This window comes from Nomascus leucogenys, chromosome 3 (assembly GCF_006542625.1).
Source record: "Nomascus leucogenys isolate Asia chromosome 3, Asia_NLE_v1, whole genome shotgun sequence".
Classification (NCBI taxonomy): domain Eukaryota; kingdom Metazoa; phylum Chordata; class Mammalia; order Primates; family Hylobatidae; genus Nomascus; species Nomascus leucogenys.
Window position 1 is genome coordinate 48,167,366 of NC_044383.1, and position 24,050 is coordinate 48,191,415.

At 35.7% G+C, this 24,050-nt stretch overlaps 1 protein-coding gene across 2 annotated transcripts in view; it reads left to right on the top strand.

The window, feature by feature from the left end:
* PRKG1 (protein kinase cGMP-dependent 1) overlaps nt 1-24,050 on the top strand; it is a 1,320,572-nt gene that overhangs the window by 1,266,569 nt on the left and 29,953 nt on the right. For both annotated transcript variants that reach the window (XM_003255150.4, XM_003255149.3), the window contains exons 10-12: nt 2,879-2,975; nt 22,599-22,738; nt 23,636-23,725. In XM_003255150.4, the coding sequence (XP_003255198.1) occupies nt 2,879-2,975; nt 22,599-22,738; nt 23,636-23,725 (327 nt within the window). The remainder of the gene's footprint in view (nt 1-2,878; nt 2,976-22,598; nt 22,739-23,635; nt 23,726-24,050) is intronic.

Genomic DNA, 24,050 nt, shown 5'->3' on the forward strand with positions numbered 1-24,050 from the left:
TTTAAGATGAAACTTAATATGCTTATCCTATTAATTAAATACTATAAGTAATTAGTCAGGTAATAGCTATAAACAAAGTTGAGAGGTCTTTGCTATAGATATGCAAACATAAAGTAACTGCCTTATAACTTTCGTGCCCTGTATCTGCCTTTTGTTAGCAATGTTACTTTTCTTTCTCTTCTTCTCCTTCCTTTCCTTTCTCTTCTTTTCTTTCCTTTCTTTTCTTTTCCTTCCTTTCCTTTCCTTTCTTTTCTCCCTTTCCTTCCCCCTTCCCCCTTCCCCACACTTCCCACTTCTCTTCCCCCTCCCCTCCCCTCCCCTTCCCTCCCTTTCTCTCTCCTTCCCTCTCCTCCCCTTCCCTCCCTTTCCCTCTCCTTCCCTCCCCTCCCCTTCCCTCCCTTTCCCTCTCCTTCCCTTCCCTTCCTTCCTCTCTCTCTCTTTCTCTGTCTTTTCTAAGCTGTGTTGGCTATTTCAGAACTATTGTTTATTCCTATTGCTCTAGGACCAGAAGAGCAGGGCCCAAGACCAATGTAAAAAAGCCCCAAACCCTCTTGCCAAAATGTCTCATCCTCAGACTCACTGGGTAGCTACTTATCTCCTGGGCCATTTTAATCCACCCCAAAAATCTCGTATGACTTATGGAACTTCCTGAGGCTTTCAGAAGGTATAGAACTATAGGTTTTAACTCTTACTGTGCATCAAAATCACCTGGGAGCTTTTTAAAAATTGGGATGTCTAGGTAGCACCTCCAGAAATTTCTCATTCACTTGGTCTATGGCAAGCCTTAAATTAATTGTTTTTAAAAGATGCTCAGGTAGCTCTAATGTGTGACAAAAGGCTAGAATCCCTCCACTCGTCTATGTGTACTTCCAGCCGAATTTCACAAGGCCCCAAAATAAGAACTTTGGGAGTGCTTTCAAGGATTACAAATAATAACACCGTACTTTGAATACATGAATGGTATCAAAATAGTCTGAAAGAGTTCACCCTGTTTGTTAGCTGGGCGAAGCAGTGCACACGTGTAATTTCAGCTACTTGGAGGCTGAGGCACGAGAATAGCTTGAAACCTGGGAAGTGGAGGTTGCAGTGAGCCAAGATTGCAGCACTGCACTCTAGCCTCAGCCTGGGTGACACAGCAAGACTCTGTCTAAAAAAAAACAAAATACAAAAAAACAAGGTTCACCCTGTTTGCACCTGTGAGATTTCTAAATCCAACAAACACATGGATTATTATTCAACAACGATCTCATTAAGGATTTAATTATCCAGGCGGCCAGGAAATGCTTGACCACATACAGTCACAGGGTCTGATCTCAACAGATGTCTTTTTTCAGCACCTGTTGGAGTCAACTTTGCCGCTAGCCCTTTCAATGGGATGGAGTTTTAATTTTCCAAAAGTAGCAAGCCAGCTGGAATGCTAGAAATGCACATTTGCTGCTTCTGTTCCATTCTAGTAAACCATCTCCCGGATCACTATGTTGATGTCTTGAGTGTGTAGTTAATGACAGACATCTACAAATACCATTAGGATGGACTAGCAGCCTTGTTTATAAAAGTTTATTGGAGGGAGTTGATTTCACATAATTAGCCAATAATGGAAAACAATGTTGTTTTTACCCTCTGAGAAGCCTGTCAACAATTGACTTGTTAAAAAACTAGAAATGTGATTGTAAATTGAAGAATGCAGAAAGCTTACCTAGAAAGCTGTTTCACAAATCCCCCAAGTGGAGAGTCTAAATTTGTGTTTGATTGTAATGGAATAGCTAACATGTTACACAGCTTAATGTTAAACATACCCATGGCTGATTCTATGCAAAAGTATACATAAACAGGCTGTGTTAGTATCATTACCTCAAATGCATTCATCATTTCTATCTATAGTGTAATACTGAATCAGGTGTTGCTGAGCTGAAGGTCACGGGTTATGCATAGCTATTCAAATACTTTATTTTTGAGACAGCTGAATTACTCCCTGACCTGACGTTAGTGAGTGAGCAGATCATCTTCATCTTTATGCCTTCCTGTCCTTTCTAAGAATAGCAGGGCGTTTGACAAGGATATATTTTAAGCAGCTCATATTCACTTGTCTCATCAGGAGAAGCTTATTTTGGCCACTTGCATGCGTCAGGTTTGCTTGTGTGCATAGTTAGACTTTTGGAATAGCAGTCCCTGCTTCTCCACACCACTCATATAAGAAACTTGCAAACATAAAGACACTGAGATTGCTAGCTGAGAGTACTGGCTACAAGTCAGTGGGTACACAAAAATGAAGGGAAGACACTTTTTAGGAATGTGACTATGCTTCCAAAATCATCCATTTCGGACATTTGTGCATCAGTTCTCAGCTTCTCGGATCTGTTTTCATAAAACCTGGCTGTGATTTCGCTCCAGAGACCTCCGTGATCTTGCCGCTTTTAATAAATATTTATAGGAGGCGCTGCCAGCCTGTGGATAAGGGAAACTGATGAGAAACTGCCATCCAAAATCTGAACGGCAAAAACAAAACCAAGCAAAACCAAAAAATCTAAAACAAAACCAAAAAAGAACAGCTCAAACCCTCCGTGTTCACAAGAAGACACGTAGAAAAAGACCACCATGTAACTTTGATCTGATAACTGGATTTATCAGTCACTTGACTGGCATGCAGTGGGTACTTTGCATTTTTCTACCGTACTTTGAAACACAAGTGCAAATTTATGTTATTCTGCACAACTGGGACCAAAAAATTATGAGTGTGAGAAAACACAAACTCTAAAAGCAAGATGGAATGTAAGCAGGTAAACCCTGTTCCACAGTCATGTCATTCTGGTACAGATGTACGTGGTACTCGTGTTTGCACCTCTAAGAAATTTCCATTTTTTCACATCAAAAAATCCAGATATGAAGCTGAAGCGGCTTTCTTCGCCAACCTGAAGCTGTCTGATTTCAACATCATTGATACCCTTGGAGTTGGAGGTTTTGGACGAGTAGAACTGGTAGGTGATTGTTCTTTAAATGCTTTTGATCACCTCTGCTTCCTTTTTAATTTTTTCCCCTAGATTAAGATTTCTTTCTTTTCTCTTGTTTTGTCTTTCGTCATTAATTACCATTATTCCTAAATCAGTTCCAAATACTTTGCAGCAGACATGTCATAATTAGCAACAAAGTGGGCTAAATTATGCAGTCAACAACCAAAAATAAAATAAATAACACCTTGCTTTTTAGAAAACCTCTTCATATTAAGTGTAAGGTAAACACATTTACTTAAAGAAGAGTCATTAAGCACTTCTTACCCAACTAATTTTCTATAATCTTTATTTCCTTAGTTCTGAGTGGTGCTTACTAACAATTATGCACCCTAACAACAATTATAATAATTTAAATGTAAATATAAATACATATAAAGGGAAAGCGAAGAGATATATACGAAGTAAATGGCGTTGTAGTAGCAATTCTGTGATTCTGTAGTTGCAAGTACGTATTTCTAGTCCTAACAGTTTGAATATTTTATATAGTTTATTTCACGCACACAGTCTGTATACATATGTATACACATACACATACATCTATATATTCATGAAGATGATGAAGACACTTTGTACCAGTTCATACATGAAATACATTGCATGAATGTGGTGTAAACAACATGAAAACATACTCTATTTTGCATTTGTTTGAAATATAAATTTAAAAACTGACATATTGTCACCAGAATTAGAAAAAAATGGACTCTTATGACTAACGGCATTTCACGACGGTGTGGCTATAAACCCTAATTGAGGATGCAGATTGATGTCCACGTCTCTGCTGAACATAGAGGAGTTCCTGATATCAGACACCAGTGCAGTGTGTGAGGAACTCCCTGAGACTGTGTACAGTGCAGTAAACAGTTACCGTTGCCATCGGGGGTCAAGAGAAATCCCCTTCCTTAAAAGTACATTGACCCAGCACTATTTTTATATTTGTCTATTTGTATTGCAGTTGGAATTTCTGACTTGAACAGGTAGAAAGATGTTATTTACTTAAATATTAGATGAGAAGGTTTTAGAGCCATATGTCTCACTGAATTAGTATTATGCTTCCCTTAACACTGGTTGGAGTACTGTAGTAATATCACCTGTGACCTGAAAGTCCATAGTGTGCCTTTGACAATATGAGTTTTTTCAGTTCTGGGAGGAAAAAAAACAAACAAACAAGTAAGGTTCTAGACAAACCTCTTGCTTTTCTGAACCCTACCAATTAATGTAGCCATGGATTTATTTTTTAAGAACTTTGGTTTTGTGGCAAATTATAATTGTCTGTATAGCTAATAAAGATTCATTAACACCATTATACATGAACTGCTTTGATATGGAGGTGTTGGGACATACAGGCAGGAAAGAGGACAGAGCTCCCTGCCATGCAGGATTTATTTTCTGGTGTGTTTATATAGTTGTGTATTTCTAAAACAGTCTCCAAATGAAGCAGTATAAGGGACACAATTTCCCAGACAGTGATTGTAGGACTGTTATAGGTCCTTAAATATTATTTTTTAAAGATGAGGGACAATAAAACTACTATTTTTGTTGACAAAAAAAAAAAATCAGTGTTACAACTTTGTGAACTCTTAGAAGTTTGATAACTTAAATGGTGATCTTTGAAGTTACCAGTGAGATATTTCATGAAATATAGGAATTTACTTAGGATTTTTGAAATATTGAAAATAACTTACAGGCACTGAAATCATTTCAAGCTAGAGAATTAAATACCAAGCTGATAGTGCAAATCTTCTAGAAAATCCTCCGAAAAGCAAACGAGGAGGTACAAACAAAATTTTGATAAGCCTCAAAATTAGGAAGAATTTAATGTGGGCGTATAAAAGTTAGCTTAGTTTAAAAACAAAAATTTGCATGTGCACACGTGTATGCTCATTTCTGTGTATTCATGTGCATGTTTGAGTGTATATATTACGTATATACACATATATACACATATATATGTAGATATCATCTCCATCCCCAGAGAAATACCAGATAGCCTAATTTTCCTCTTGTGGATATTATATTTTACTCTTTTAGACAGATGTTTATAGATAATGAACACCATAGCCCTAAGAACTAATTGAGATTGGAAATATAGCCCACTTTACAAAAACTGTAGATATTACTGATGAATGATAAAATCATAATAGATCATTGGGTACAACTTCTACATCGGGAAGGGGCGCATGTCCTTAACCTTTTAAGGCCACATCAGCTTTTGTTGTCTTGCACATGCACAACACACTGTAGGACAATCAGAGTGCCTGTATTGTCTTCAGTATTCAATGTGGACCAGCCATTTAAGTGATCATTAATACATTATTTTCCCAGTTCTTACCACTTACTAATTGCCTGATAATATTACTTTTGGGGTATTAAAATATTATCTGTGATTGTTCATCTTTTACATGCATTCAATGATGCCAGAATTGGGAGTTTGGCCTCATCACTTTGCCCGTAATTGTACATACCGTTGTCATGGAATATAATGAATCACCATAAGGATAATAGTATACCATCAGAGTTAGGAGTAAGATGTAGGCAGAGACCAGTTCTTTTGTGATTACAGAAGTTTTCACTCTCCTCTGAGAATGACAAATGCAAGATAATCTTGTCAATATTATAAAGTGCTATTGAAGCAATATCTAAGCAATAAATCTTCATATAAGCTCATTTCATATTTATGTACACCGTGCTCAACATGTTAATACAAAGTATATAATACTTAGAATCTTAGTTTAGCAGTAATGTTGAGCAGCTAAATGACATTTCAAGATAATACCATAAGTTACACTTTAACTTTAAAATAGTATTTTTTAAAATTTCCCAGAAATAAGATTATAAAATTATAAACCCTCTAGTGGAGTATAAAGAATTTAGAAATTTGAATTTTTGAACTTCGTTTCCTGTTAGAGTGAAGTTAAGAATGTAGTTCTCTCATCACTGTTTGACATAGAGATTACGTTTGTGTGTGAAGGTAGTTATACCCTTCACAGACTTTTAGCATTTCTTAATTTTTATCATTCATGTCAATTTAGATAAATGTAGATGGCAGAAGTATTTTTCTACAGGAGAATTTTTAAATAGTTTATTATCAATTTTTGGAGGTGAGTAGATAATTTTGCCACATAATAAGAAACTTAAATGTGTTCAGTAAAGAGTCCAGAAGCTTAAAGTGAAGATCTTTTATGCATAGGAATTGTAGTCTTAAGCTATTCAATCTCTTCCTAAATACTCTCAGTGTAACTGACTTTCACTTGTTTAATATCAGACAGTGTCCTGTTCACAACCATTTCCTCTGGGCAGTCATTTGGACTGCTTTCCTTTCTGTTTTCTGGCATATGCCATATTTTCTGCCTGTGTTCTTTATTTTTAAGAATGGTCTTTCTAATGTGTTCAGTTACTGTCTGTTTACAGTATGTCTTCTAGGAGAATACATTCCATTTATAGTATCACTTTCAGCAAAAGAACTCAGCTCTCTTTTTATATATGACTTATTCATTAAAGCTCTAAGCACTGCTGTAAGTCATGTAGGTAATCATCTTCATTTACAAAGTGTGACTGTAAAATAAGGAGGTTGACTTTACAAATTGCAAGTGAAAATTAGTCCCTTTGCCTTATAGTCATAGTCCCAATTTACTCTACTTTTGTCCTTGCGAGAAAGGCACCTGCTTTTCAGAATAGATTTGCACAAGTCAAAGACGAACTGATTTTTTAATATGCCAATAATATGTAGTTGGTGCTTTAAACATTAGATATTTAATCTGTTTATTTAGCAATCCAAATGTCTCCTATACCAGAGCGGCATACTTGGATAAAGTACAGGAACAAGTATAAGATAAACATAACCTCTGTCTTTTTGGATTATATTCTTTCTACATCAGTTATTATGTATATATGTAGTGAGCTCTATGATTGAAGATAAAAAATTTAATAAATAGAATAGTTCTTAGCTCTAGAGGCTCACAGTCTACTGGGAGGGGCAATCATGTAAACTAATAATTAAACTCATAAGCAAAGCATGATCAGCAGGGGTTCAGTGTGTGGAGGAACAAGACGTTTTGCAGGAGATAGCATTTCTGAGGCAGAGGGAGAGTTAAGGCATCAACATAAGTAACCTGATGCATTATGGAACATACTTAGTAAAATGAAACTATTAAAGAAACAAATGTTTATTAATAAATTAATATTATTTCTTTAATAAAATAACCTTTCATTTGAACCCTACTTTATAATCTTCAAATTACTTTCATGTTCATTGTATAATTTTGCCCTTATAGCTACTCTGTGAGGAGAACATGAGACATGATCCACATTTTACAGGAAAGAAGACAAGAATAATGCATATATGTGGTTTAAGGCCACTTAGTCATTGAAAGAGCTGTTGTTATTGCCCGGAATTACTGATTTTTTAACTAGAAGCTTTTTCTACCATTCTGGGTTTTAAAAATATTTGGGTTCTACCCACCACCATCAACAACCACCACCCCCAAATCAAACAAGTGTTACTTCATTGTCATATGTACATCTTTGCTTTAAAAAAATTCTTCTGGAATTCAAGAACCTGAATTAGAACTACATCTAGAATAGATGTAGTAATTGTCTGCTGTGTGCCTCTCTTTTTGTTATATCCTCAGAGGCTCCCCTTTCTCTAAATCTTTTTCTGCTCCTATTTTAGTGGCAAAATGTCTGTGGAGAAAAAAAATCCAGCAGTGTAACATTGTAGCTAGAAGCTAGAGCTCTAGAATTAGGCTCTCTGGATTCAGATATTACCCATTGTGTATACTTAGTCATTGACTTAAAACTTTCTGAGCCTTGGTTTTCCAGTCTCTGAAATGATGATAATAATAGGATATGTACCTCACAAGGTTGTGAAGATTAAACGAGTTAAAGCCCTCAAAATAGTCTCTCAGGCATCATAGGTCAGTAAATGGTGTTAATGTTGTTATTGTTGCTATTATTATTAAAACATGTTAATGATGGTTCTTTTTATTTATCACTTCCAGCTATATGCATAGAAAAGTAAGGGAATGAAATTATTTTACTCTTTTCTTTTCCATTGCTAGGCCAAGGCCTGAGAGTGCAACCATTATTCCAATATAAGTAAGAGCCAGAAGTCTTCAAATGACCTTCAGTGATAACCTCTATTAAATTTCTCCGGACCACTAAAGCTCTTAACTTTCTGATCTGTCACGAGAGGAGATGGGAAACAATTTTCAATATCCCTTATGCTGAACCTGTGTGCACCTGAAGTAGCCTGCTTTTATTTATCCATTTCACTTCTAAATTGTGAAACCCCACCTCTTAACCTCTCAATTGGAAATCATTTTCAATGCAAACTGCTGAATCATATCTAGTTCTCTCCAGCCTTCTTAACCCATGGCACTTCAACTGGGCATAATAAAGACCTGGCTCTTGGCAAGTTAAATACAAAAGTTACCTCTCATTCCTTCTCTGCTGCAGTTCAGTTTCTAAACCACATAACTGGATTGCCCAGGAAAAGAAAATGTGGTAGTTGTGAGAACCAATTTATGCTAAGACAAGCATGTGTATTTCACAGGGTGTGTGTCTGTTCATGGCATCCATACCACTCTCACAGCATTTTTGCCAGCTGCCTTGGCACTATAAAAACAGGCAAGCAGGCCTGGAGTGCTACGTAAACCAATTGAAAAAAAAAAATAGAAACTAAGAGTTGATTAAGCAAGAAGTTAGGTGATAAACCCATTGCTCAGTCAGCAGGGTCTTATTGCGAAAGGTGAGCAACTTAACTCCAAAGGGAAACCCCATGTAAGATGAAAACATTTCAAGAGCTTCCTACTGCCAAGCCACACAGCATTGAAACAGAATAGCTATGGAGATCTTTGGGCAGCATTGCCATGTGTACGCACGGTGATTTATGCTACATTGGACACCTGGGGAAACCCTGCTGCCCTAAGGCCTTGTGTCCTCTGTGACTAAAGTGAGTAAGGACTCAATACTGGTTGAAACTGAAAGTTTGCTTCATTTTAACACAGCCTCTTCTTTAGTAGTACTCTATGTGGTTTATTATTAAATATGTAATTCTCATGTTATGTTTATTCTTCAAAAGAATAAAAACGGGGACAAAAATTATTAACTGTAATAAATAGCATTCATTTCTCAGAAAATAAGTTCTTCAGATAGCTAATGAAAATCCGATCTAATAAATATTAATTGAGCGTCAGTAGGTGTAGTAACAATATAGTGCAACTGCTAAAATAACCACATGACAGTTTCAATGCAGAAATTACAAGTAGTAAAGCTTATCTCTACTTTGGCATATGCAAATAAAGTAAGATAAGCATTACTTCATCTCATTATTGTAGAATAAATTTTCTTTTGTACATTGATAATTATAATAAAATTTAGATTACATGAATGAAAACAAATATAAGTTACTTTCTAACCCATCTTGTGAAATTACAGAAATTTTATATATTAGCAATCAATTAAAATGCCTATTTTTTATTACAATTAGTTGAAGTTAGTATCCTACCACAAGATAAAATGTTAACAGTTTCTTCTCTAAACCTGCATATGATTTTAGAATGATCACTATAAATCTAGAATGCACTGGGCATGTCTTTCCAAAGCTTAAGATAATTGGTGATAAAACAGCTCTTACAAAAGTTAACATTTAGGTCATACTTGCCTTTTTTGTTTTCTATGACATAAATATTATTTCTTTAATCCAAGAAATATTATTTCTTTAATAAAATAACCTTTCATTTGAACCCTACTTTATAATCTTCAAATTACTTTCATGTTCATTGTATAATTTTGCCCTTATAGCTACTCTGTGAGGAGAACATGAGACATGATCCACATTTTACAGGAAAGAAGACAAGAATAATGCATATATGTGGCTTAAGGCCACTTAGTCGTTGAAAGAGCCGTTGTTATTGCCCAGAATTACTGATTTTTTAACTAGAAGCTTAATAATGGGTACATCACATTAGGCAAAAATCATCTGTTTTAAAAATCCAAAATATTTGTGGGATATAAAAATATCTGACCTGATTCCTGCCCTCATGGAATTTCTGCCTCCTCCTAAGAAAGAAGATGAGATTAACATATTTGAAAAGTAGCAAACAAAATCTTATGCTATTGTGTGAAATTAAAAATTATGCAGAAGTGTTCTTAGTATTTCATCAGGAGAGAGGTCATTTGAAATTGATGGAGTAGAAGAGGGCCTGGGAAGATATACAGAACTGAAGCCAGGCGGTGGAGAATAGGTTGGGATTTAAATGAACAGATGGGGAAAGGCCATTCTGGGAAAAGGCCATTCCAGGCAAGGGTTACAACATAAAAGGCCACATGTTGTCATAGGACACCAAAGCAAGTGACCAGACTAGAGTGAATTACTGTGGGAGGAGCGGAGAGAAATATTAGATAGCTGATCAGTAGAGTATGATTGTATTATATTCTTTAAAAAGATTAGACTTGCCCAAAAAAAAAAAAAAAAAGAGTTGTTTGGACATTAAGTAATGAAAGAATATAAAACACAGACTCTGCTCTGAACTTCTATCTATGACATGAAAGAATGCACTATAAGGTGACTAGACAAGCTATTTTTAGGTGGCGCTGCTCCCAGAAATAGACATCATAATTTCTCTTCTGACAAAATAGGTTATTTTGTACCACAGTGCAGTCTGCATTCCTGAAAATTTCATGTAAACACTTTCAAAGAGGGATTCCTTCCATGAGAAGGAAAAATAGTCCCTTTGTGTGTCTTAGTTATGTAGAAAATAGTCATGTCTTTTTAAATAAAATGAAGTAATTTATCTTGCTTTCTGGAAAAAAATATGAAGCAGGTAATTCTGTATGTTTCAATATATCTCATCAATTGCATATATTTAATTTGTTGCTAATTAGTACTTGGTCCCTCAGTATTCCCCATTGTCACTGACATATACAACATATTAGCTTGGACATTGAGCTATGAGGTCAGGAGCTTTTGTGGGCCAGGTAGCGTGTTCTTAGTCCCTAGCTCCAGCCCACTGCCTTTCACGTTCACACTGAGAGTGGGGAGATCATCACTACCCAAAAGAGGTTCAAACAAATAAGTTAAACAAAGGAGAGCCACTGTCTGGTCATCACTATGACCTTGGATGCCACATCTGCACAAACAAAGCAATTTAAATTTTTAATGTGACTGTTTTCCCTAAAGTAAACTGGCATAGGCAAAATCCAGTAAATTCTTATTGAACTTACTTAGCTACAGTTGATGTCCCTTCATATTTATGAAAATCTGAAACACAAGATAAATGTGAAATACAAGAATCGTATGGGGGAAGAAGTTATCTTTTTCTTTTTTCCTTAATTTACTTTTATCTGAAAATGTCTTTATTTTGCCTTATTATTGAAAGATTCACTGAATCTTTCAATGGTTGGCAGGTTCTCCCCTACATCCTTCCAACCCTATCCTCCCCACCCTCATTCCCATTCCCCAAGCCCTGTTTCCCAGCACTTTTCAGTATTTTAAAAAATATTTTAAATTGTAATAGCTTTAGGGGGTACAAGTGGTTTTCGGCTACATGGATGAATTGTATCATTAGCCTTTTTGTAACATCAGAGGGACAAAGTTTGAGGATAGCATGTAATAAGACACTAAGATCTGATTATCAGCCATTTTATTAAAGTTTTCCAGTATGTAACAGTTTAAAAAAATTATAAAGTCATTCATCCCTATATTTCAAAAGTATAACTGCAGTGCAAAACCTTTCATGAGTTCATTGGGCCACATGTCAGAAAGAGAGTTGAATCTCACAGTATGTGATCCTCTCTCTTTCATTTCAACTTATTTTAGATTTTCAGAGTCAATAAATGAAAGGAATTGAAATATAAATATTCAACTTCGCCTACGTGGTTATATGTGTGCTTTAAGTATTAGAATAAATTGAATTTATGTGAGCTATTCATGTGCTCAATTTAAAATATGTAAACAAGTTTTCAAAACTGATACACATATTATTTCCTTATACAAGTGAGATTATGCATAGAAATTAAAGTATTGGGTAGAGGATGAAAAATATTTGATTAGTTGATAAAAAATAATTTAAAGTGTATTATAGGTAATAAAATCCTATAAATACCACTTTTAAAAATCACTGCAAAATGAAGTAGTTTATTTTTAGCATAAAAGCAGTAGGAAATAAATGTTATGTTTAAGGAATGATAAGACACTCAATGTAGGTAGCCTTTTGAATGCAAATGAATGAATACTAATTCCTTAATAAGGGAAATTATAAATGTTCTGTCATTTGCAAGTAACTTCTAGAAAATTGTCCAACCCTTTGTTCACAGTATAATTAAAAATAAAAAAGTATTAGGTTCTTTTTCTGACTTTCCTCCAAACTGAGAGTTAAATGTCTTTAAAAAATGGAAAAAAAAAAACTTATCTCCTCTTCAAAAATACCTTTGTCTTTTGATAAATTTAAATTTAATAAGATAGATATTTCCTGATATTTCTGGTCACCAGCTTTAGAATTGATTTTAAGTCTGAAGGTAAGTTACAAAGCAAACAAGATTACTGATATTTTGATGAGGGGTTAAGGTAAACGAAGAAAGAAAAACAAGGACGAGAAGAAGAGAGAGCCTGTCTTGATTATCTTTCCGTTGTGCAAATGGCAGATGGATTCAAATGAAAAGGCATATGTATAAAATAAGCTACTTTTCTATCCTCCTTTGTTTTCAAAATGTTATACCTGACTCAGTGTCTGTGTGAGTGTGTGTGTGTGTGGAGGCGCTATCTGTGAATAGGAACTTTGATGCATAAAGCCTTTACCATGAAGTTGAGTCACCACTACAACAGTGCTGTGCCTCTATGCCTCATTCAAACATGTGTCACTCAGGCTGTGACAAGTTCCTTTTATTCTTCTCTCTTATGTATCCTATGAAACAAGGCAAATGCTATGGTTCGTTCTTAAATTTCAGACATTGGCCAAGGGGAAAAATAAATCATGTGATGTTATTGTGCAGAGAAAAGTGAAGGAAGTAGAGAAGTTATTGTGATCTCTGGTTAATAATAGAATTAGTATTTTTTGTTATTGTTGTTGTTAAGAAATGTTGGGGAATATAATCCAACATTGATGTGAATCTAACACTGATTTGTAGGATAGAAGGTTTCTGTTCACTTAAAGCATTTCATTTTCTTTTAAGAATGTAGTAAGCTGGCTTCTCCTGAACAAGTGGGCACTTTAGTTGGCCATGTCCAAAAAGTTATTTGAGTCGGAGTAATAAAATTGCTTTTTCTTTCACCATGAAAGTAAAACTTCCTTAAATTTAAGCAGGTAAATTTGTCCTAGTCCTGTTTTCATTCAGTTGATTGGGACTACTAACTTAAAAACAGATTTAATTATGAGTTGTAATAGTAAGATATCATATCTTGGAAATCATAGTAATAATGATTATTCTCACATAACACTTTTTAATTTCTAAAGAATTTTCACATACACTATCTGATTTGAACTTACAATATCTGTTTCTATAATATGAAGCTGGTTTTTTTGTTTGTTTGTTTTTTGTTTTTGAGATAGAGTCTTGCTCTGTTACCCAGGCTGGAGTACAGTGGTACAATCTTGGCCCACTGCAACCTCCACCTCCTGAGTTCAAGCAATTCTCCTGCCTCAGCCTCCTGAGTAGCTGGGATTACAGGCGCCCACTGCCATGCCTGGCTAATTTTTATATTTTTGGTAGAAATGAATTTTCAGCATGTTGGCCAGGCTGGTCTTGAACTCCTGACCTCAAATGATCTGCCCGCCTCGGCCTCCCAAAGTGCTGGGATTACAGGCGTGAGTCACAGCACTTGGTCTGGTTTTATTCTCATAAGTAAGGAAAATAAGGATTTAGGATGTCATATGGACTTGTATACAACCACAGTTGGTTTATTATTACAATATTTTAAACTTCCAATCCCCAGTATCCATGGGGGATTGGTTCTAGGACCTGTCCTCACCAACACCTCTTCCTGTTGCGGATATCAAAATTTACAGATGCTTAAGTCCCTAATATAATATGGCATAGTATTTGCATATACACACATTCTCTCCTATATTTTAAATCATCTCTAGTTTATTTACAATACCTAATACAATGCAAATGTTATGTAAGTAGCTGTTATACTATATTGTTTAGGGAATAATGACAAGAAAAATGTCTATATATGTTCATCTCAAACACAACCATCCGTTTTTGTTTTCCTTGTGTTTTCAATCCTTGGTTGTTTGAATGTGGATGCAGAACCTACAGATGCAGAAAGCCAACTGTACCTATTATTTTGACAAGATAAGTCTTAAAGAACTTTGTGTTAATTATGTACATTTTGTTTAAATTTATTCATGATCCTAATTTTTTAAAAAATAAGACTTTTAAATTTAGGTTTTTCCATAAACAAGTAGTAAAGTCATTAAAAATGACTTCTTAAAAATGTGTCAATATTTAACAGAAATTAGAGTTTAAAAATCTAGTTTTTGGCTAACTGGGGAACTTTTATTGTAAGTGAAATAGTAAGCATAGAGAAATACATTTTTGACATTAAATTCCTTAAAATGTAAATGAAACATGTAGCTACCTGACAAATCAATACAGAACTAGAAGTTGTAGATTCAAGAAATTATGAGTTCTCTCTCTTTTTAAAAATTCTTTAACAACTTCATTGAGGTATAATTTACATACCATAAAACTTCCCATTTTAAGGGTATAATTCAGTGATTTTTAGAATTGTATGACCATCATATAACCCAGCTTTAGAACATTCCTACCATTGCAATAAGAACCCTTGTGCCCATTTAGAAATGCTCTCCATTCCAATCTCCTGTTATTTATTTATTTATTTATTTATTTATTTATTTATTTATTGAGACAGGGTCTTGCTCTGTCACCCAGGCTGCAGTGCAGTGGCGTGATCTTGGCTCACTGCAGCTTGAGCTTGGAGGCTCAAGCAATCTCCCACTTCAGCCTCCCAAGTGGCTGGGACTACAGGCATGCACCACCATGCCCGATTAATTTTTGTGTTTTTTGTAGAGACATGGCCATGTTGCCCATGGCTGGTCTCAAACTTGTGAGCTCAAGTGATGGGCTCACTGCAGCCTCCCAAAGTGCTGGCATTACAGGTGTAAGCCACCACACCTGGCCTCTCATCTACTTTCTATCTCTCAAGATTTACCTTTTCTGGTACAGATACTCAAATGCTAAAATTTTGTGTTACACTAAATATTTTTATTTTCTACATGTATGATCTAGTTCAATAATCTAAATACCCAGTTATTTCATGTATAGTAACTTCATGCCTTTTTTCCTGTTGAATTTTATGGCTTCTGTATACCCTGCTTCAGCTTTGTTATTATACTCCACTGCTGCAGAACAGTATGTTTACATTGCTTTCTGAACATAGAATCTAATGCCAGTGTCTTACAGGGCTGTGAAGAGCTTTTTGGCAACAGGGGAATATTGGGAAATGATGGAGGTGGAACATAGTGCTTATACATTTATAGAGAGTCTAGTGGTTTGTTTACTGATGTTCTTATTGTTGATGGTTTATTATAGGCCTTTGGCTGATTTCGGTGAACCTGCCCTTTGGCACGGTTAATCTAATAGGATAAGATACTCACAGTCTCTCAACGTAGGGCTTTCTCTCTCCTTCCCCCTCCCCTCCAGCTTTTTTTTTCTTCTTTTCTTCCTTTGGAGAACATTTCACTACAGCACTTGTCATAAATTCCTTAAGTTATCTCAATTTATATTAAATGTGAGTTACTTAAACATAAAATCATAGACCTTGCCAAATTATTTCTGGATTACTTACAAAGCCTTTTTCTCCCAGGTTAAAGAGAGCCAAAACTAAAAAATGGCTTTATGCTTCACCAAATAATATAGATTTCCTGATTAAAATTTTGTGCTATTTTATTTAGAGAAAATATTTGCCATTCCTATTTTGCAGCTATTACAATTATGGTGACTCTGCCTGGATTCCCTTTTGCCTTGAAGCCTATTTTAATGCTCTTCCTGAGAAAGCTACTGCTACTTTTTTCCAGTGTGTGTTCTTTGAAAGTTAGCAACACAGAGAATATAACAGAAACCAATCCCTTCATATGTTGGGGTTGAGAGGACAGAAAATAAAACCCCCACCCCCAAAGAGAATATGAACATAAATGTAAAGTCAAGGTCATACTTTCAGAGAAGACCATCATGTTTCCTTAAGCGACCTTTATGTTACTTGGAGTATTTCCCCTTTTCCTTCTTTCCAAGATATTGCCACATGTTTGTTGTGCCGTTTCTATAAGGTTAAATATAATTGACATGCTTTAAAAATGCATATTACGTCAAATTGCAGATGTATAGAATTCTCTAGCTAGAATGAGTTTTTAAAGATAATATAGTTTTGCCCTTTATTTTCTGAAAAGTAGTCTGAGGCCCAGTGAGATTATATGACTTATTAGTGAAAGATCCAGAATTAGGCCCCAGGTTTATGTTTTCCTTAACTCCCTTCATCACTGTTGTTTTGTAGCATCAGTTTACCTAAGGTAGAGCATGAAGGGAGTACCCTTCTCCTGCTGTGCATGGAAATGTAATTTGAAGCACTTCATATGGGACTTTGGCATAATAATGAGTCATGTGACATTGACAGTTTAAGCCTTGAATTTAAGAAATCATTTCAATTACAGTGTAGTTCAGGAAGTAATTTTCTTCCAAAATAATTAAGATATTGACAGTGCAAAACAAGCTATGAGCTCTTAACAAGAAGGTTAAATGAATGAATAGATACAAATTCTCAGGACCAACTCACAGCCAGTGGTACTGAGCCAGTTTTAACCTTGCCTTGATCATAATCTTCCTTCCCAATAAGGGCAAAAAAATTGGGTCCAGTAGGAAACAAGCCTTTTTAAGGCAAATAGGTACCCTAGGTAGAAAGGAAGCATGTACTCTATTTAAATACAACCAGCAAATGCATCTTCAGAGCTATTTAAAATGCTGATGACATCACCTCTCATTTTCAGCCCAGTATTATGCAGACATCAGCTATAGCCAGATAGTTAAGAACTTGTCAAAATCCTTGTCAAAAATTCCCACCTTAAGATCTACTTGGCCCAAGTATACATTCATTCAAATGTCAATATAATACTTCATATTAAAGTAACAATGTACTGTAAATGAAACATTTACTGATTCTAATTTCTAATATAGCACATGGCATTTCTTATATAAAATAAAATGAAGATCTTGAGTATTGAAATTTTCTTGTTCATTTTCCCTTTTTAGGAATTTTGAGAGTAAAACCAGTGTGGTATAAGCATCCATAATCTTTGTTTTTTGAGAACAGTTATATAATTACAGAAAAATGTGAAGATAGTACAGAAAATTCCTATATACGCTGAACCCAATTACCCCTATTACTGACAACTTACGTTAGTATGGTACATTTAATTAATGAACCAATATTAATGCTTTATTATTATTATTATTATTGTAAACTTTTTTTTAAGTTCTGGAGTACGTGTGCAGGATGCGCGTGTTTGTTACATAGGTAAACATGTACCATGATGGTTTGCTGCACCTATCAACCCATCGCCTGGTATTAAGCCAGCATGCATTAGCTATTTCTCCTGATGCTCTCTGCCAACACTCCCAGCTCTTCCCTGACAGGCCCCAGTGTGTGTTGTTCCTCTCTCTGTGTCCATGTGTTCTCATTATTGAGCTCCCACTTATAAGTGAGAACATGCGCTGCTTGGTTTTCTGTTCCTGCGTTAGTTTGCTGAGGATAATGGCCTCCAGCTCCATCCATGTCCCTGCAAAGCACATGATCTCGTTCCTTTTTATAGCATCCACAATATTATAGAAGTAGCTTCTCAAATCCTTACTCATTTACTTGTTAGCACTGAGGTGGGTTGCAGTCGGAACAAAGAAAACACTTTGTTTGATACATAACACTTTTATTTAGTTTTCACAGGTAATCTATCAGGATATCCCCATATGATAGATGAAGAAATGAAAGCAGAGAGAGTTTGAGTAATTTGTCCAAGAGAACAAGCAAAAAAAAAAAAAAAAAAAGGTTGAGATTGAAAAAAAATTAGTCAAATATCCAAATATCACACTAGTCACACTCTCAACCAGTGCATTAGCCTGTACACCTAGGAGGTTAAGACAGTCTTCAAAGGAAGGCAAACCTGAGAAACATGAATAACTATATAGTCTAGTCCTTGGCAAGAGGCGGAAGAAAAATATGCACTCCTGTTCTCCTCTTTTGCTGGCTGATCTCTTTCCATACTCAAAAGTAATTTCATAGCTCTAACCAACTTGCTAAAAAATTGTCATCACCATCATCATTTTTATCTTAAATGGACACAAGTGGACTTGGTATAATTAATTTGGACAACAGGAAAAATAAAAAGCAAACTAAATGTCACCTTACAATTCATCATGGATTAGGTTGGTTAAAATATTTTTATAATAAAACATAGTATCTTTGGCTCAACAAATACAAATTGCTGTAACTTACTCAGAGTTTACATTGAAAAAAATTTTTGTGGCCAGCCCTGTAAGAAGGTAATAGTGTGGTTCAGCCCCAGACCTCAATAGGTTGTTATGCTCTATACAATTTCTCAATATCTTTGCATTCATGGAATTCTAGTTGAATCAGAATCAATTAGAAAGATTCAGACAATAACAATAAATAGTTATTACAATTTAAAAGAGAATTGCAAGTTTTTTCATGATGAGAGCATTACTCATTGTAAAAGCAACATATGATTGTTCAAAAGTTAAGCAATTCAAAAAGTAAAAAGAAGTAAAAATCAACTAAAAATCTCCCTAAGGAAAAATAATTGTTAACCTATTGGTGAGCACATTTCTGATTGTCTCGTCATACATTTATTTCACATATAGATGTGTGTGTGTATATATATGTATATATACACACTAACATACAAACACACTGTGAGATCATAAAATGTATGCTGTCTTGTAATCAGTATCTTTTATTCATATATATGTCTTGGTTATTTTTCCATAATGTTAAATATAATTCTAAGTCATCATTTTTACAGTTGCATTGCATGGATATACGATAATTTATTTTTCAACCTCCTCCTCTTGCTAGAAATTTAGATTGTTTCTAAATTTTTCCATTAGAAACAATGTTGAATTGAGCGTTCTTGAATGATCTTTGGGAAGTTGTTGGTTTATCAGAAGATTTCTGATGAATATGTTACTTGGGCTTCACGCAAATAATCAACTTCAACATTCTCCACTGTCTCTATTGAGTTAGCTCACACCAGTGGTCCTCGGGTACCCCGACTTTCGGGTTAGGATGCTGAGTTCTGTGAGTCTTGTAGCATTCTGGTTTAAATTGGAAGTGGAGATTCTAAGGGCCCTGCTCTAAGGAGCTCATGAGATCTCGTATAGAGTGCAAAGAAGGAAGATGATTCTAGACCCAAGGGCTGCTTCCATGCAAAGTAAAGGCAAAGCAGAAAGCCTCAGTAGGTTAGCAGTATAGTTCTATAACCTTTTTGTAATTAATGCCTTTTAAATTGGCAACTAGTAAGCCTGACTCCCAAGAATTTCTGTAGCTTTCTGTACCTTTTACCTATCTCTTATGACATCTGCCACCCACCAGCTCTCATCATCCTCTTTCTACCCCACTTGGCTTCTCCTTGCAGTATTCAAGCAATCAGGTATCTCAAACCCCTAACACATGGAGGTCCCTGGAAGTGCCTAGGAAAATGTCAGTGAGGCTTTGGCCGTTCTCCCAAATCACATGCCTAGCATAAGTTAAGCTTAAAGGTAATAGAAATATTGTTCAGTTTATCTCACAGTCCATGAGTTAGTCAATTCCATTAAACTCTGATTTGCAAAGTATCAATCACTGTGCATTTAATTGGTTTTGTATTCAGCTGAAGGGAAGCAGCATATACTGGAAATAGCTTGGGCCAAAAAAGACCTGAACATGAATCCAGTTCTGCCACTTGATAGCTCTGTGACCTTGGGAAAGATAGGAATCGTTTTTGGAAATCAGTTTGTTCCTCTGAAAAAGCAACGTTTGATTTGCCCTATTCAGTAGAGATTGCTGGGTACAAGCAGAGAGTCCATCAGTGAATGCCCATTTGGTGGTGCGTTTTCATTTAGGATCATAATAACTGTGGTATCTGGTATTCTCCTCAGCCAGAACTAGAGCTCAGAGCAGTTAAGCAACTAGCCCGAGAGAGACTAGTTGCTTAGACTGAGAGAGACTAAGTGGAGTCAGAATTCAAGTCCAGACCTGTGACTATAAAGGCTGAATTCTTTCCTCCTACCCTGTGTACAAGTATGAAAAAAAAAAATCTGTGTTATCATCACTAAAGAGAATAATTTTTATAGTAGGCATTTTTGAACAACTGCACAACAGTCCTCACTAGTTTAACTGGGTATGACTCTGAAGAGGGAATATGACTTTACTTCTTCTTCTCTGAATTGTAGTACTCTAACATAGCTCATTTTTCATGCCATCTTCCCTAGCTGTCCAGATTTCTTTTAGAAGTGAGTTTTCACATTTTGTGTTTTATTTTGAGTTACTACTGAATTTATTTGTAGCACACTAATCTGTCATCTTTGAGCTTCACAGTCAGAGTACAGGGTCTTTGGCTGTTAAAAGCATTCTCAAATACCCATTTTTCCCTCTACCTGTCATACTGATTCACAAATGCTGGCAGCTAACCGAGGCCCATTTATTTGCAGTATCTTCATGCTCCCTCCTAAGGAACTTTCCACGTTAATATCCTCTAAGATTGAACTCAGTCTGTACATGTGTGCGGGAACAAGACACTTAAGACCTTCGCTATCCCTGCTGATGAAGCAGTAAATAATTAACAACTAAAGAGGGGACAGCCATACTTCAGCCGAAAAGCAGAAACAGCATGCCATGTTATTTCCCCAAGGTTACATTACTCCCAAATAATATGGGCTGTTTGGTATCATCTTGAGGATTCTGCTGCTTGAGAGCACTAGATGATAATGTCCTTATATTGCTTTTAAGTAATTAGCTCTATTAGCTCTCTTGTTTTTGTTACAAGTCACCTTCTTGAAATTTCTTGTAAAACCATAAACAGCACCCTGTCTGAGTAAGGCATTTGGAATATCCAGGCCTCCTCAGGAGCCAATGGGAGCCATGTGGGTTGCAAGAGAGGCATGGCACATTGAAAGATATTAAGGCTCCAGGTCTTCCCAGTTATTAGCGAGTAAATTTTGAGGTCAAAGGAACTAAAGCCATCACGCTTGTTTGAGAAGAAAAACAAACGGTTTTTAAAATCTCCTGAAAAAATCTTGTTACAATTATTTTTTCTCTTTAAACTGTAGGGAGGGAAAATTCTGCAAGGTTAAAAAGAAGAAATGAATAGAGGTAGTACTGAAGAAATAACAGTCTGCAGTCTCAGCAGAGACTAGGGTCCACCACGCAAGTTAAAAATTAGAAATGTTAACAACAGGTGCTGGAGAGGATGTGGAGAAATAGGAACACTTTTACACGGTTGGTGGGACTGTAAACTAGTTCAACCATTGTGGAAGTCAGTGTGGCGATTCCTCAGGGATCTAGAACTAGAAATACCATTTGACCCAGCCATCCCATTACTGGGTATATACCCAGAGGATTATAAATCATGCTGCTATAAAGACACATGCACACATATGTTTATTGCGGCACTATTCACAATAGCAAAGAGTTGGAACCAACCTAAATGTCCAACAATGATAGATTGGATTAAGAAAATGTGGCACATATACACCATGGAATACTATGCAGCCATAAAAAAGGATGAGTTCATGTCCTTTGTAGGGACATGGATGAAGCTGGAAACCATCATTCTCAGCAAACTATCGCAAGGACAAAAAACCAAACACCGCATGTTCTCACTCATAGATGGGAATTGAACAATGAGAACACATGGACACAGGAAGGGGAACATCACATTCTGGGGACTGTTGTGGGGTGGGGGGAGGGGGGAGGGATAGCATTAGGAGATATACCTAATGCTAAATGACGAGTTAATGGGTGCAGCAAAACAACATGGCACATGGATACATATGTAACAAACCTGCACATTGTGCACATGTACCCTAAAACTTAAAGTATAACAATAATAAAATTTAAAAAAAGATAAAAAAGATTAGAAATGTTTGTGGACTAGAACTAAGGAGGAAGAATATAAAGGCCCATATGACCCTATTTTTGGCCATCTTTACTGAAATAAAATTGGAAAAGAAGTTTTTTTTCTACTTTTGATAGAAGAAGAAAAACTATAAAATGTATTCAAACACACTTTATGAAATGAAATAATAAAACTAGAACTAAGTACATTTTCCCTCTTCTAATCCACATGTGAACACAATTAATTTAGAATCAAGTTAGTTAAAATTCAGCCAATTCAGAGCGTGAGATTGGATGATAGCTGTGAGCCCTGGATGTTAAACCCAGCTCTAGCAAGGATTTACTGTGTGTTTGACTTGGGAGGTGGCTGAGGTTCCTTTAAGTGCTCCATGTACCTGTTAATTTGGGGATAATAATGCACTCTCATAAGTCTATGGGCTTTTTCTTACTCCCTTCTCTCTTTCTTTAAGGTTCAGTTGAAAAGTGAAGAATCCAAAACCTTTGCAATGAAGATTCTCAAGAAACGTCACATTGTGGACACAAGACAGCAGGAGCACATCCGCTCAGAGAAGCAGATCATGCAGGGGGCTCATTCCGATTTCATAGTGAGGTAAAGGCCCCATGCCAGGGACAGACGTACCCAAGTCCAAGTGACAAATCCACCACAAAACCCTCTGCCTCTTGTGCTCACTGTTAACACATTTCGTATGCACAAAGAAACTTATTTTTAATCTAATCTTAAGAAAGTTTTGTTTGATTTCTAAAAATAAAGTTCTGATTGTGTTTTCTTTTAGAGAGAATCAGTGTCTGAAAACAATGTGTTTTCCCAAAGGAGGTACCAGAGTTTCTAACATTCCATTTTTATCTTTTTTTAAATCCCCAAACTCTACATAGACCTTTGATGCTTAAAAGACAAAATATCCAAAATCAAACTATTTAAACTTTAATTATCTGAATATTTTTTGAAGATCTAAAAAAATGAAATGACAGCTGACCATTCCACCTCAGTACTAATAAATGGATAATGGGGAGATTTTTATATGCAGAAGCAACTTTTTGTAGTGAATTTTCCAGTGGCACTTAACTGAAAACAGGATGTAATATGAATTTGAGTGAACAGCACGTGAAATTTATACATGTCTGAATTTGTAAAGTTTACTCCACTTTATTCCCATTTTCACTGCATGTTGATGACCACTGTTGCCCCAAGGGTCCATGCTCAAAACGTTACCCAAATTGGAATGGAAAGAATCCCAAGAAACCCTCTTTGTCGATAATCATTATGATTAATCCATTTCAAGGGAGAGATTAGCACCCTAGTTTCTTCTATTAAAATCCTATTCATGAGCCATTGGCTTCTTTTCCCCATGTGTGGGCTTAGATCTCTCTCATTCTGACAAAATTTTGAGCTTGGCAAATCAAAACTATAATCTGGGCCCCCCAAAATTGCACACTTGTAAAAGACGGTAATGTTTATAATCTTTGTTTTCTTGTTTGCAATTTACAGACTGTACAGAACATTTAAGGACAGCAAATATTTGTATATGTTGATGGAAGCTTGTCTAGGTGGAGAGCTCTGGACCATTCTCAGGGATAGGTAGGAGATTTAAGAAATTTCTATAATGTCTCTAAAAACATAGTTGCCCATGTTGGTCTATAAGAAGAGTTAATATAATAAAGTATAATAATCCTATTTATACTTTACACATGCTTATATTTCAATATTTAAAGTAAGCACAGGGTATAACCCACTATATACTTATGATTTACTGTACATATAATAAAACTCACTTTGTAACTAACAATACTGGCTTAGTCGATCATAAAAATGGTACATAGCAAAGTATATACATGGCCTTAGTTTTCCATGAATGTTAGAATTAGACAACTCTGTAGCTGGAATTCAATTCATTGCTTTAGCA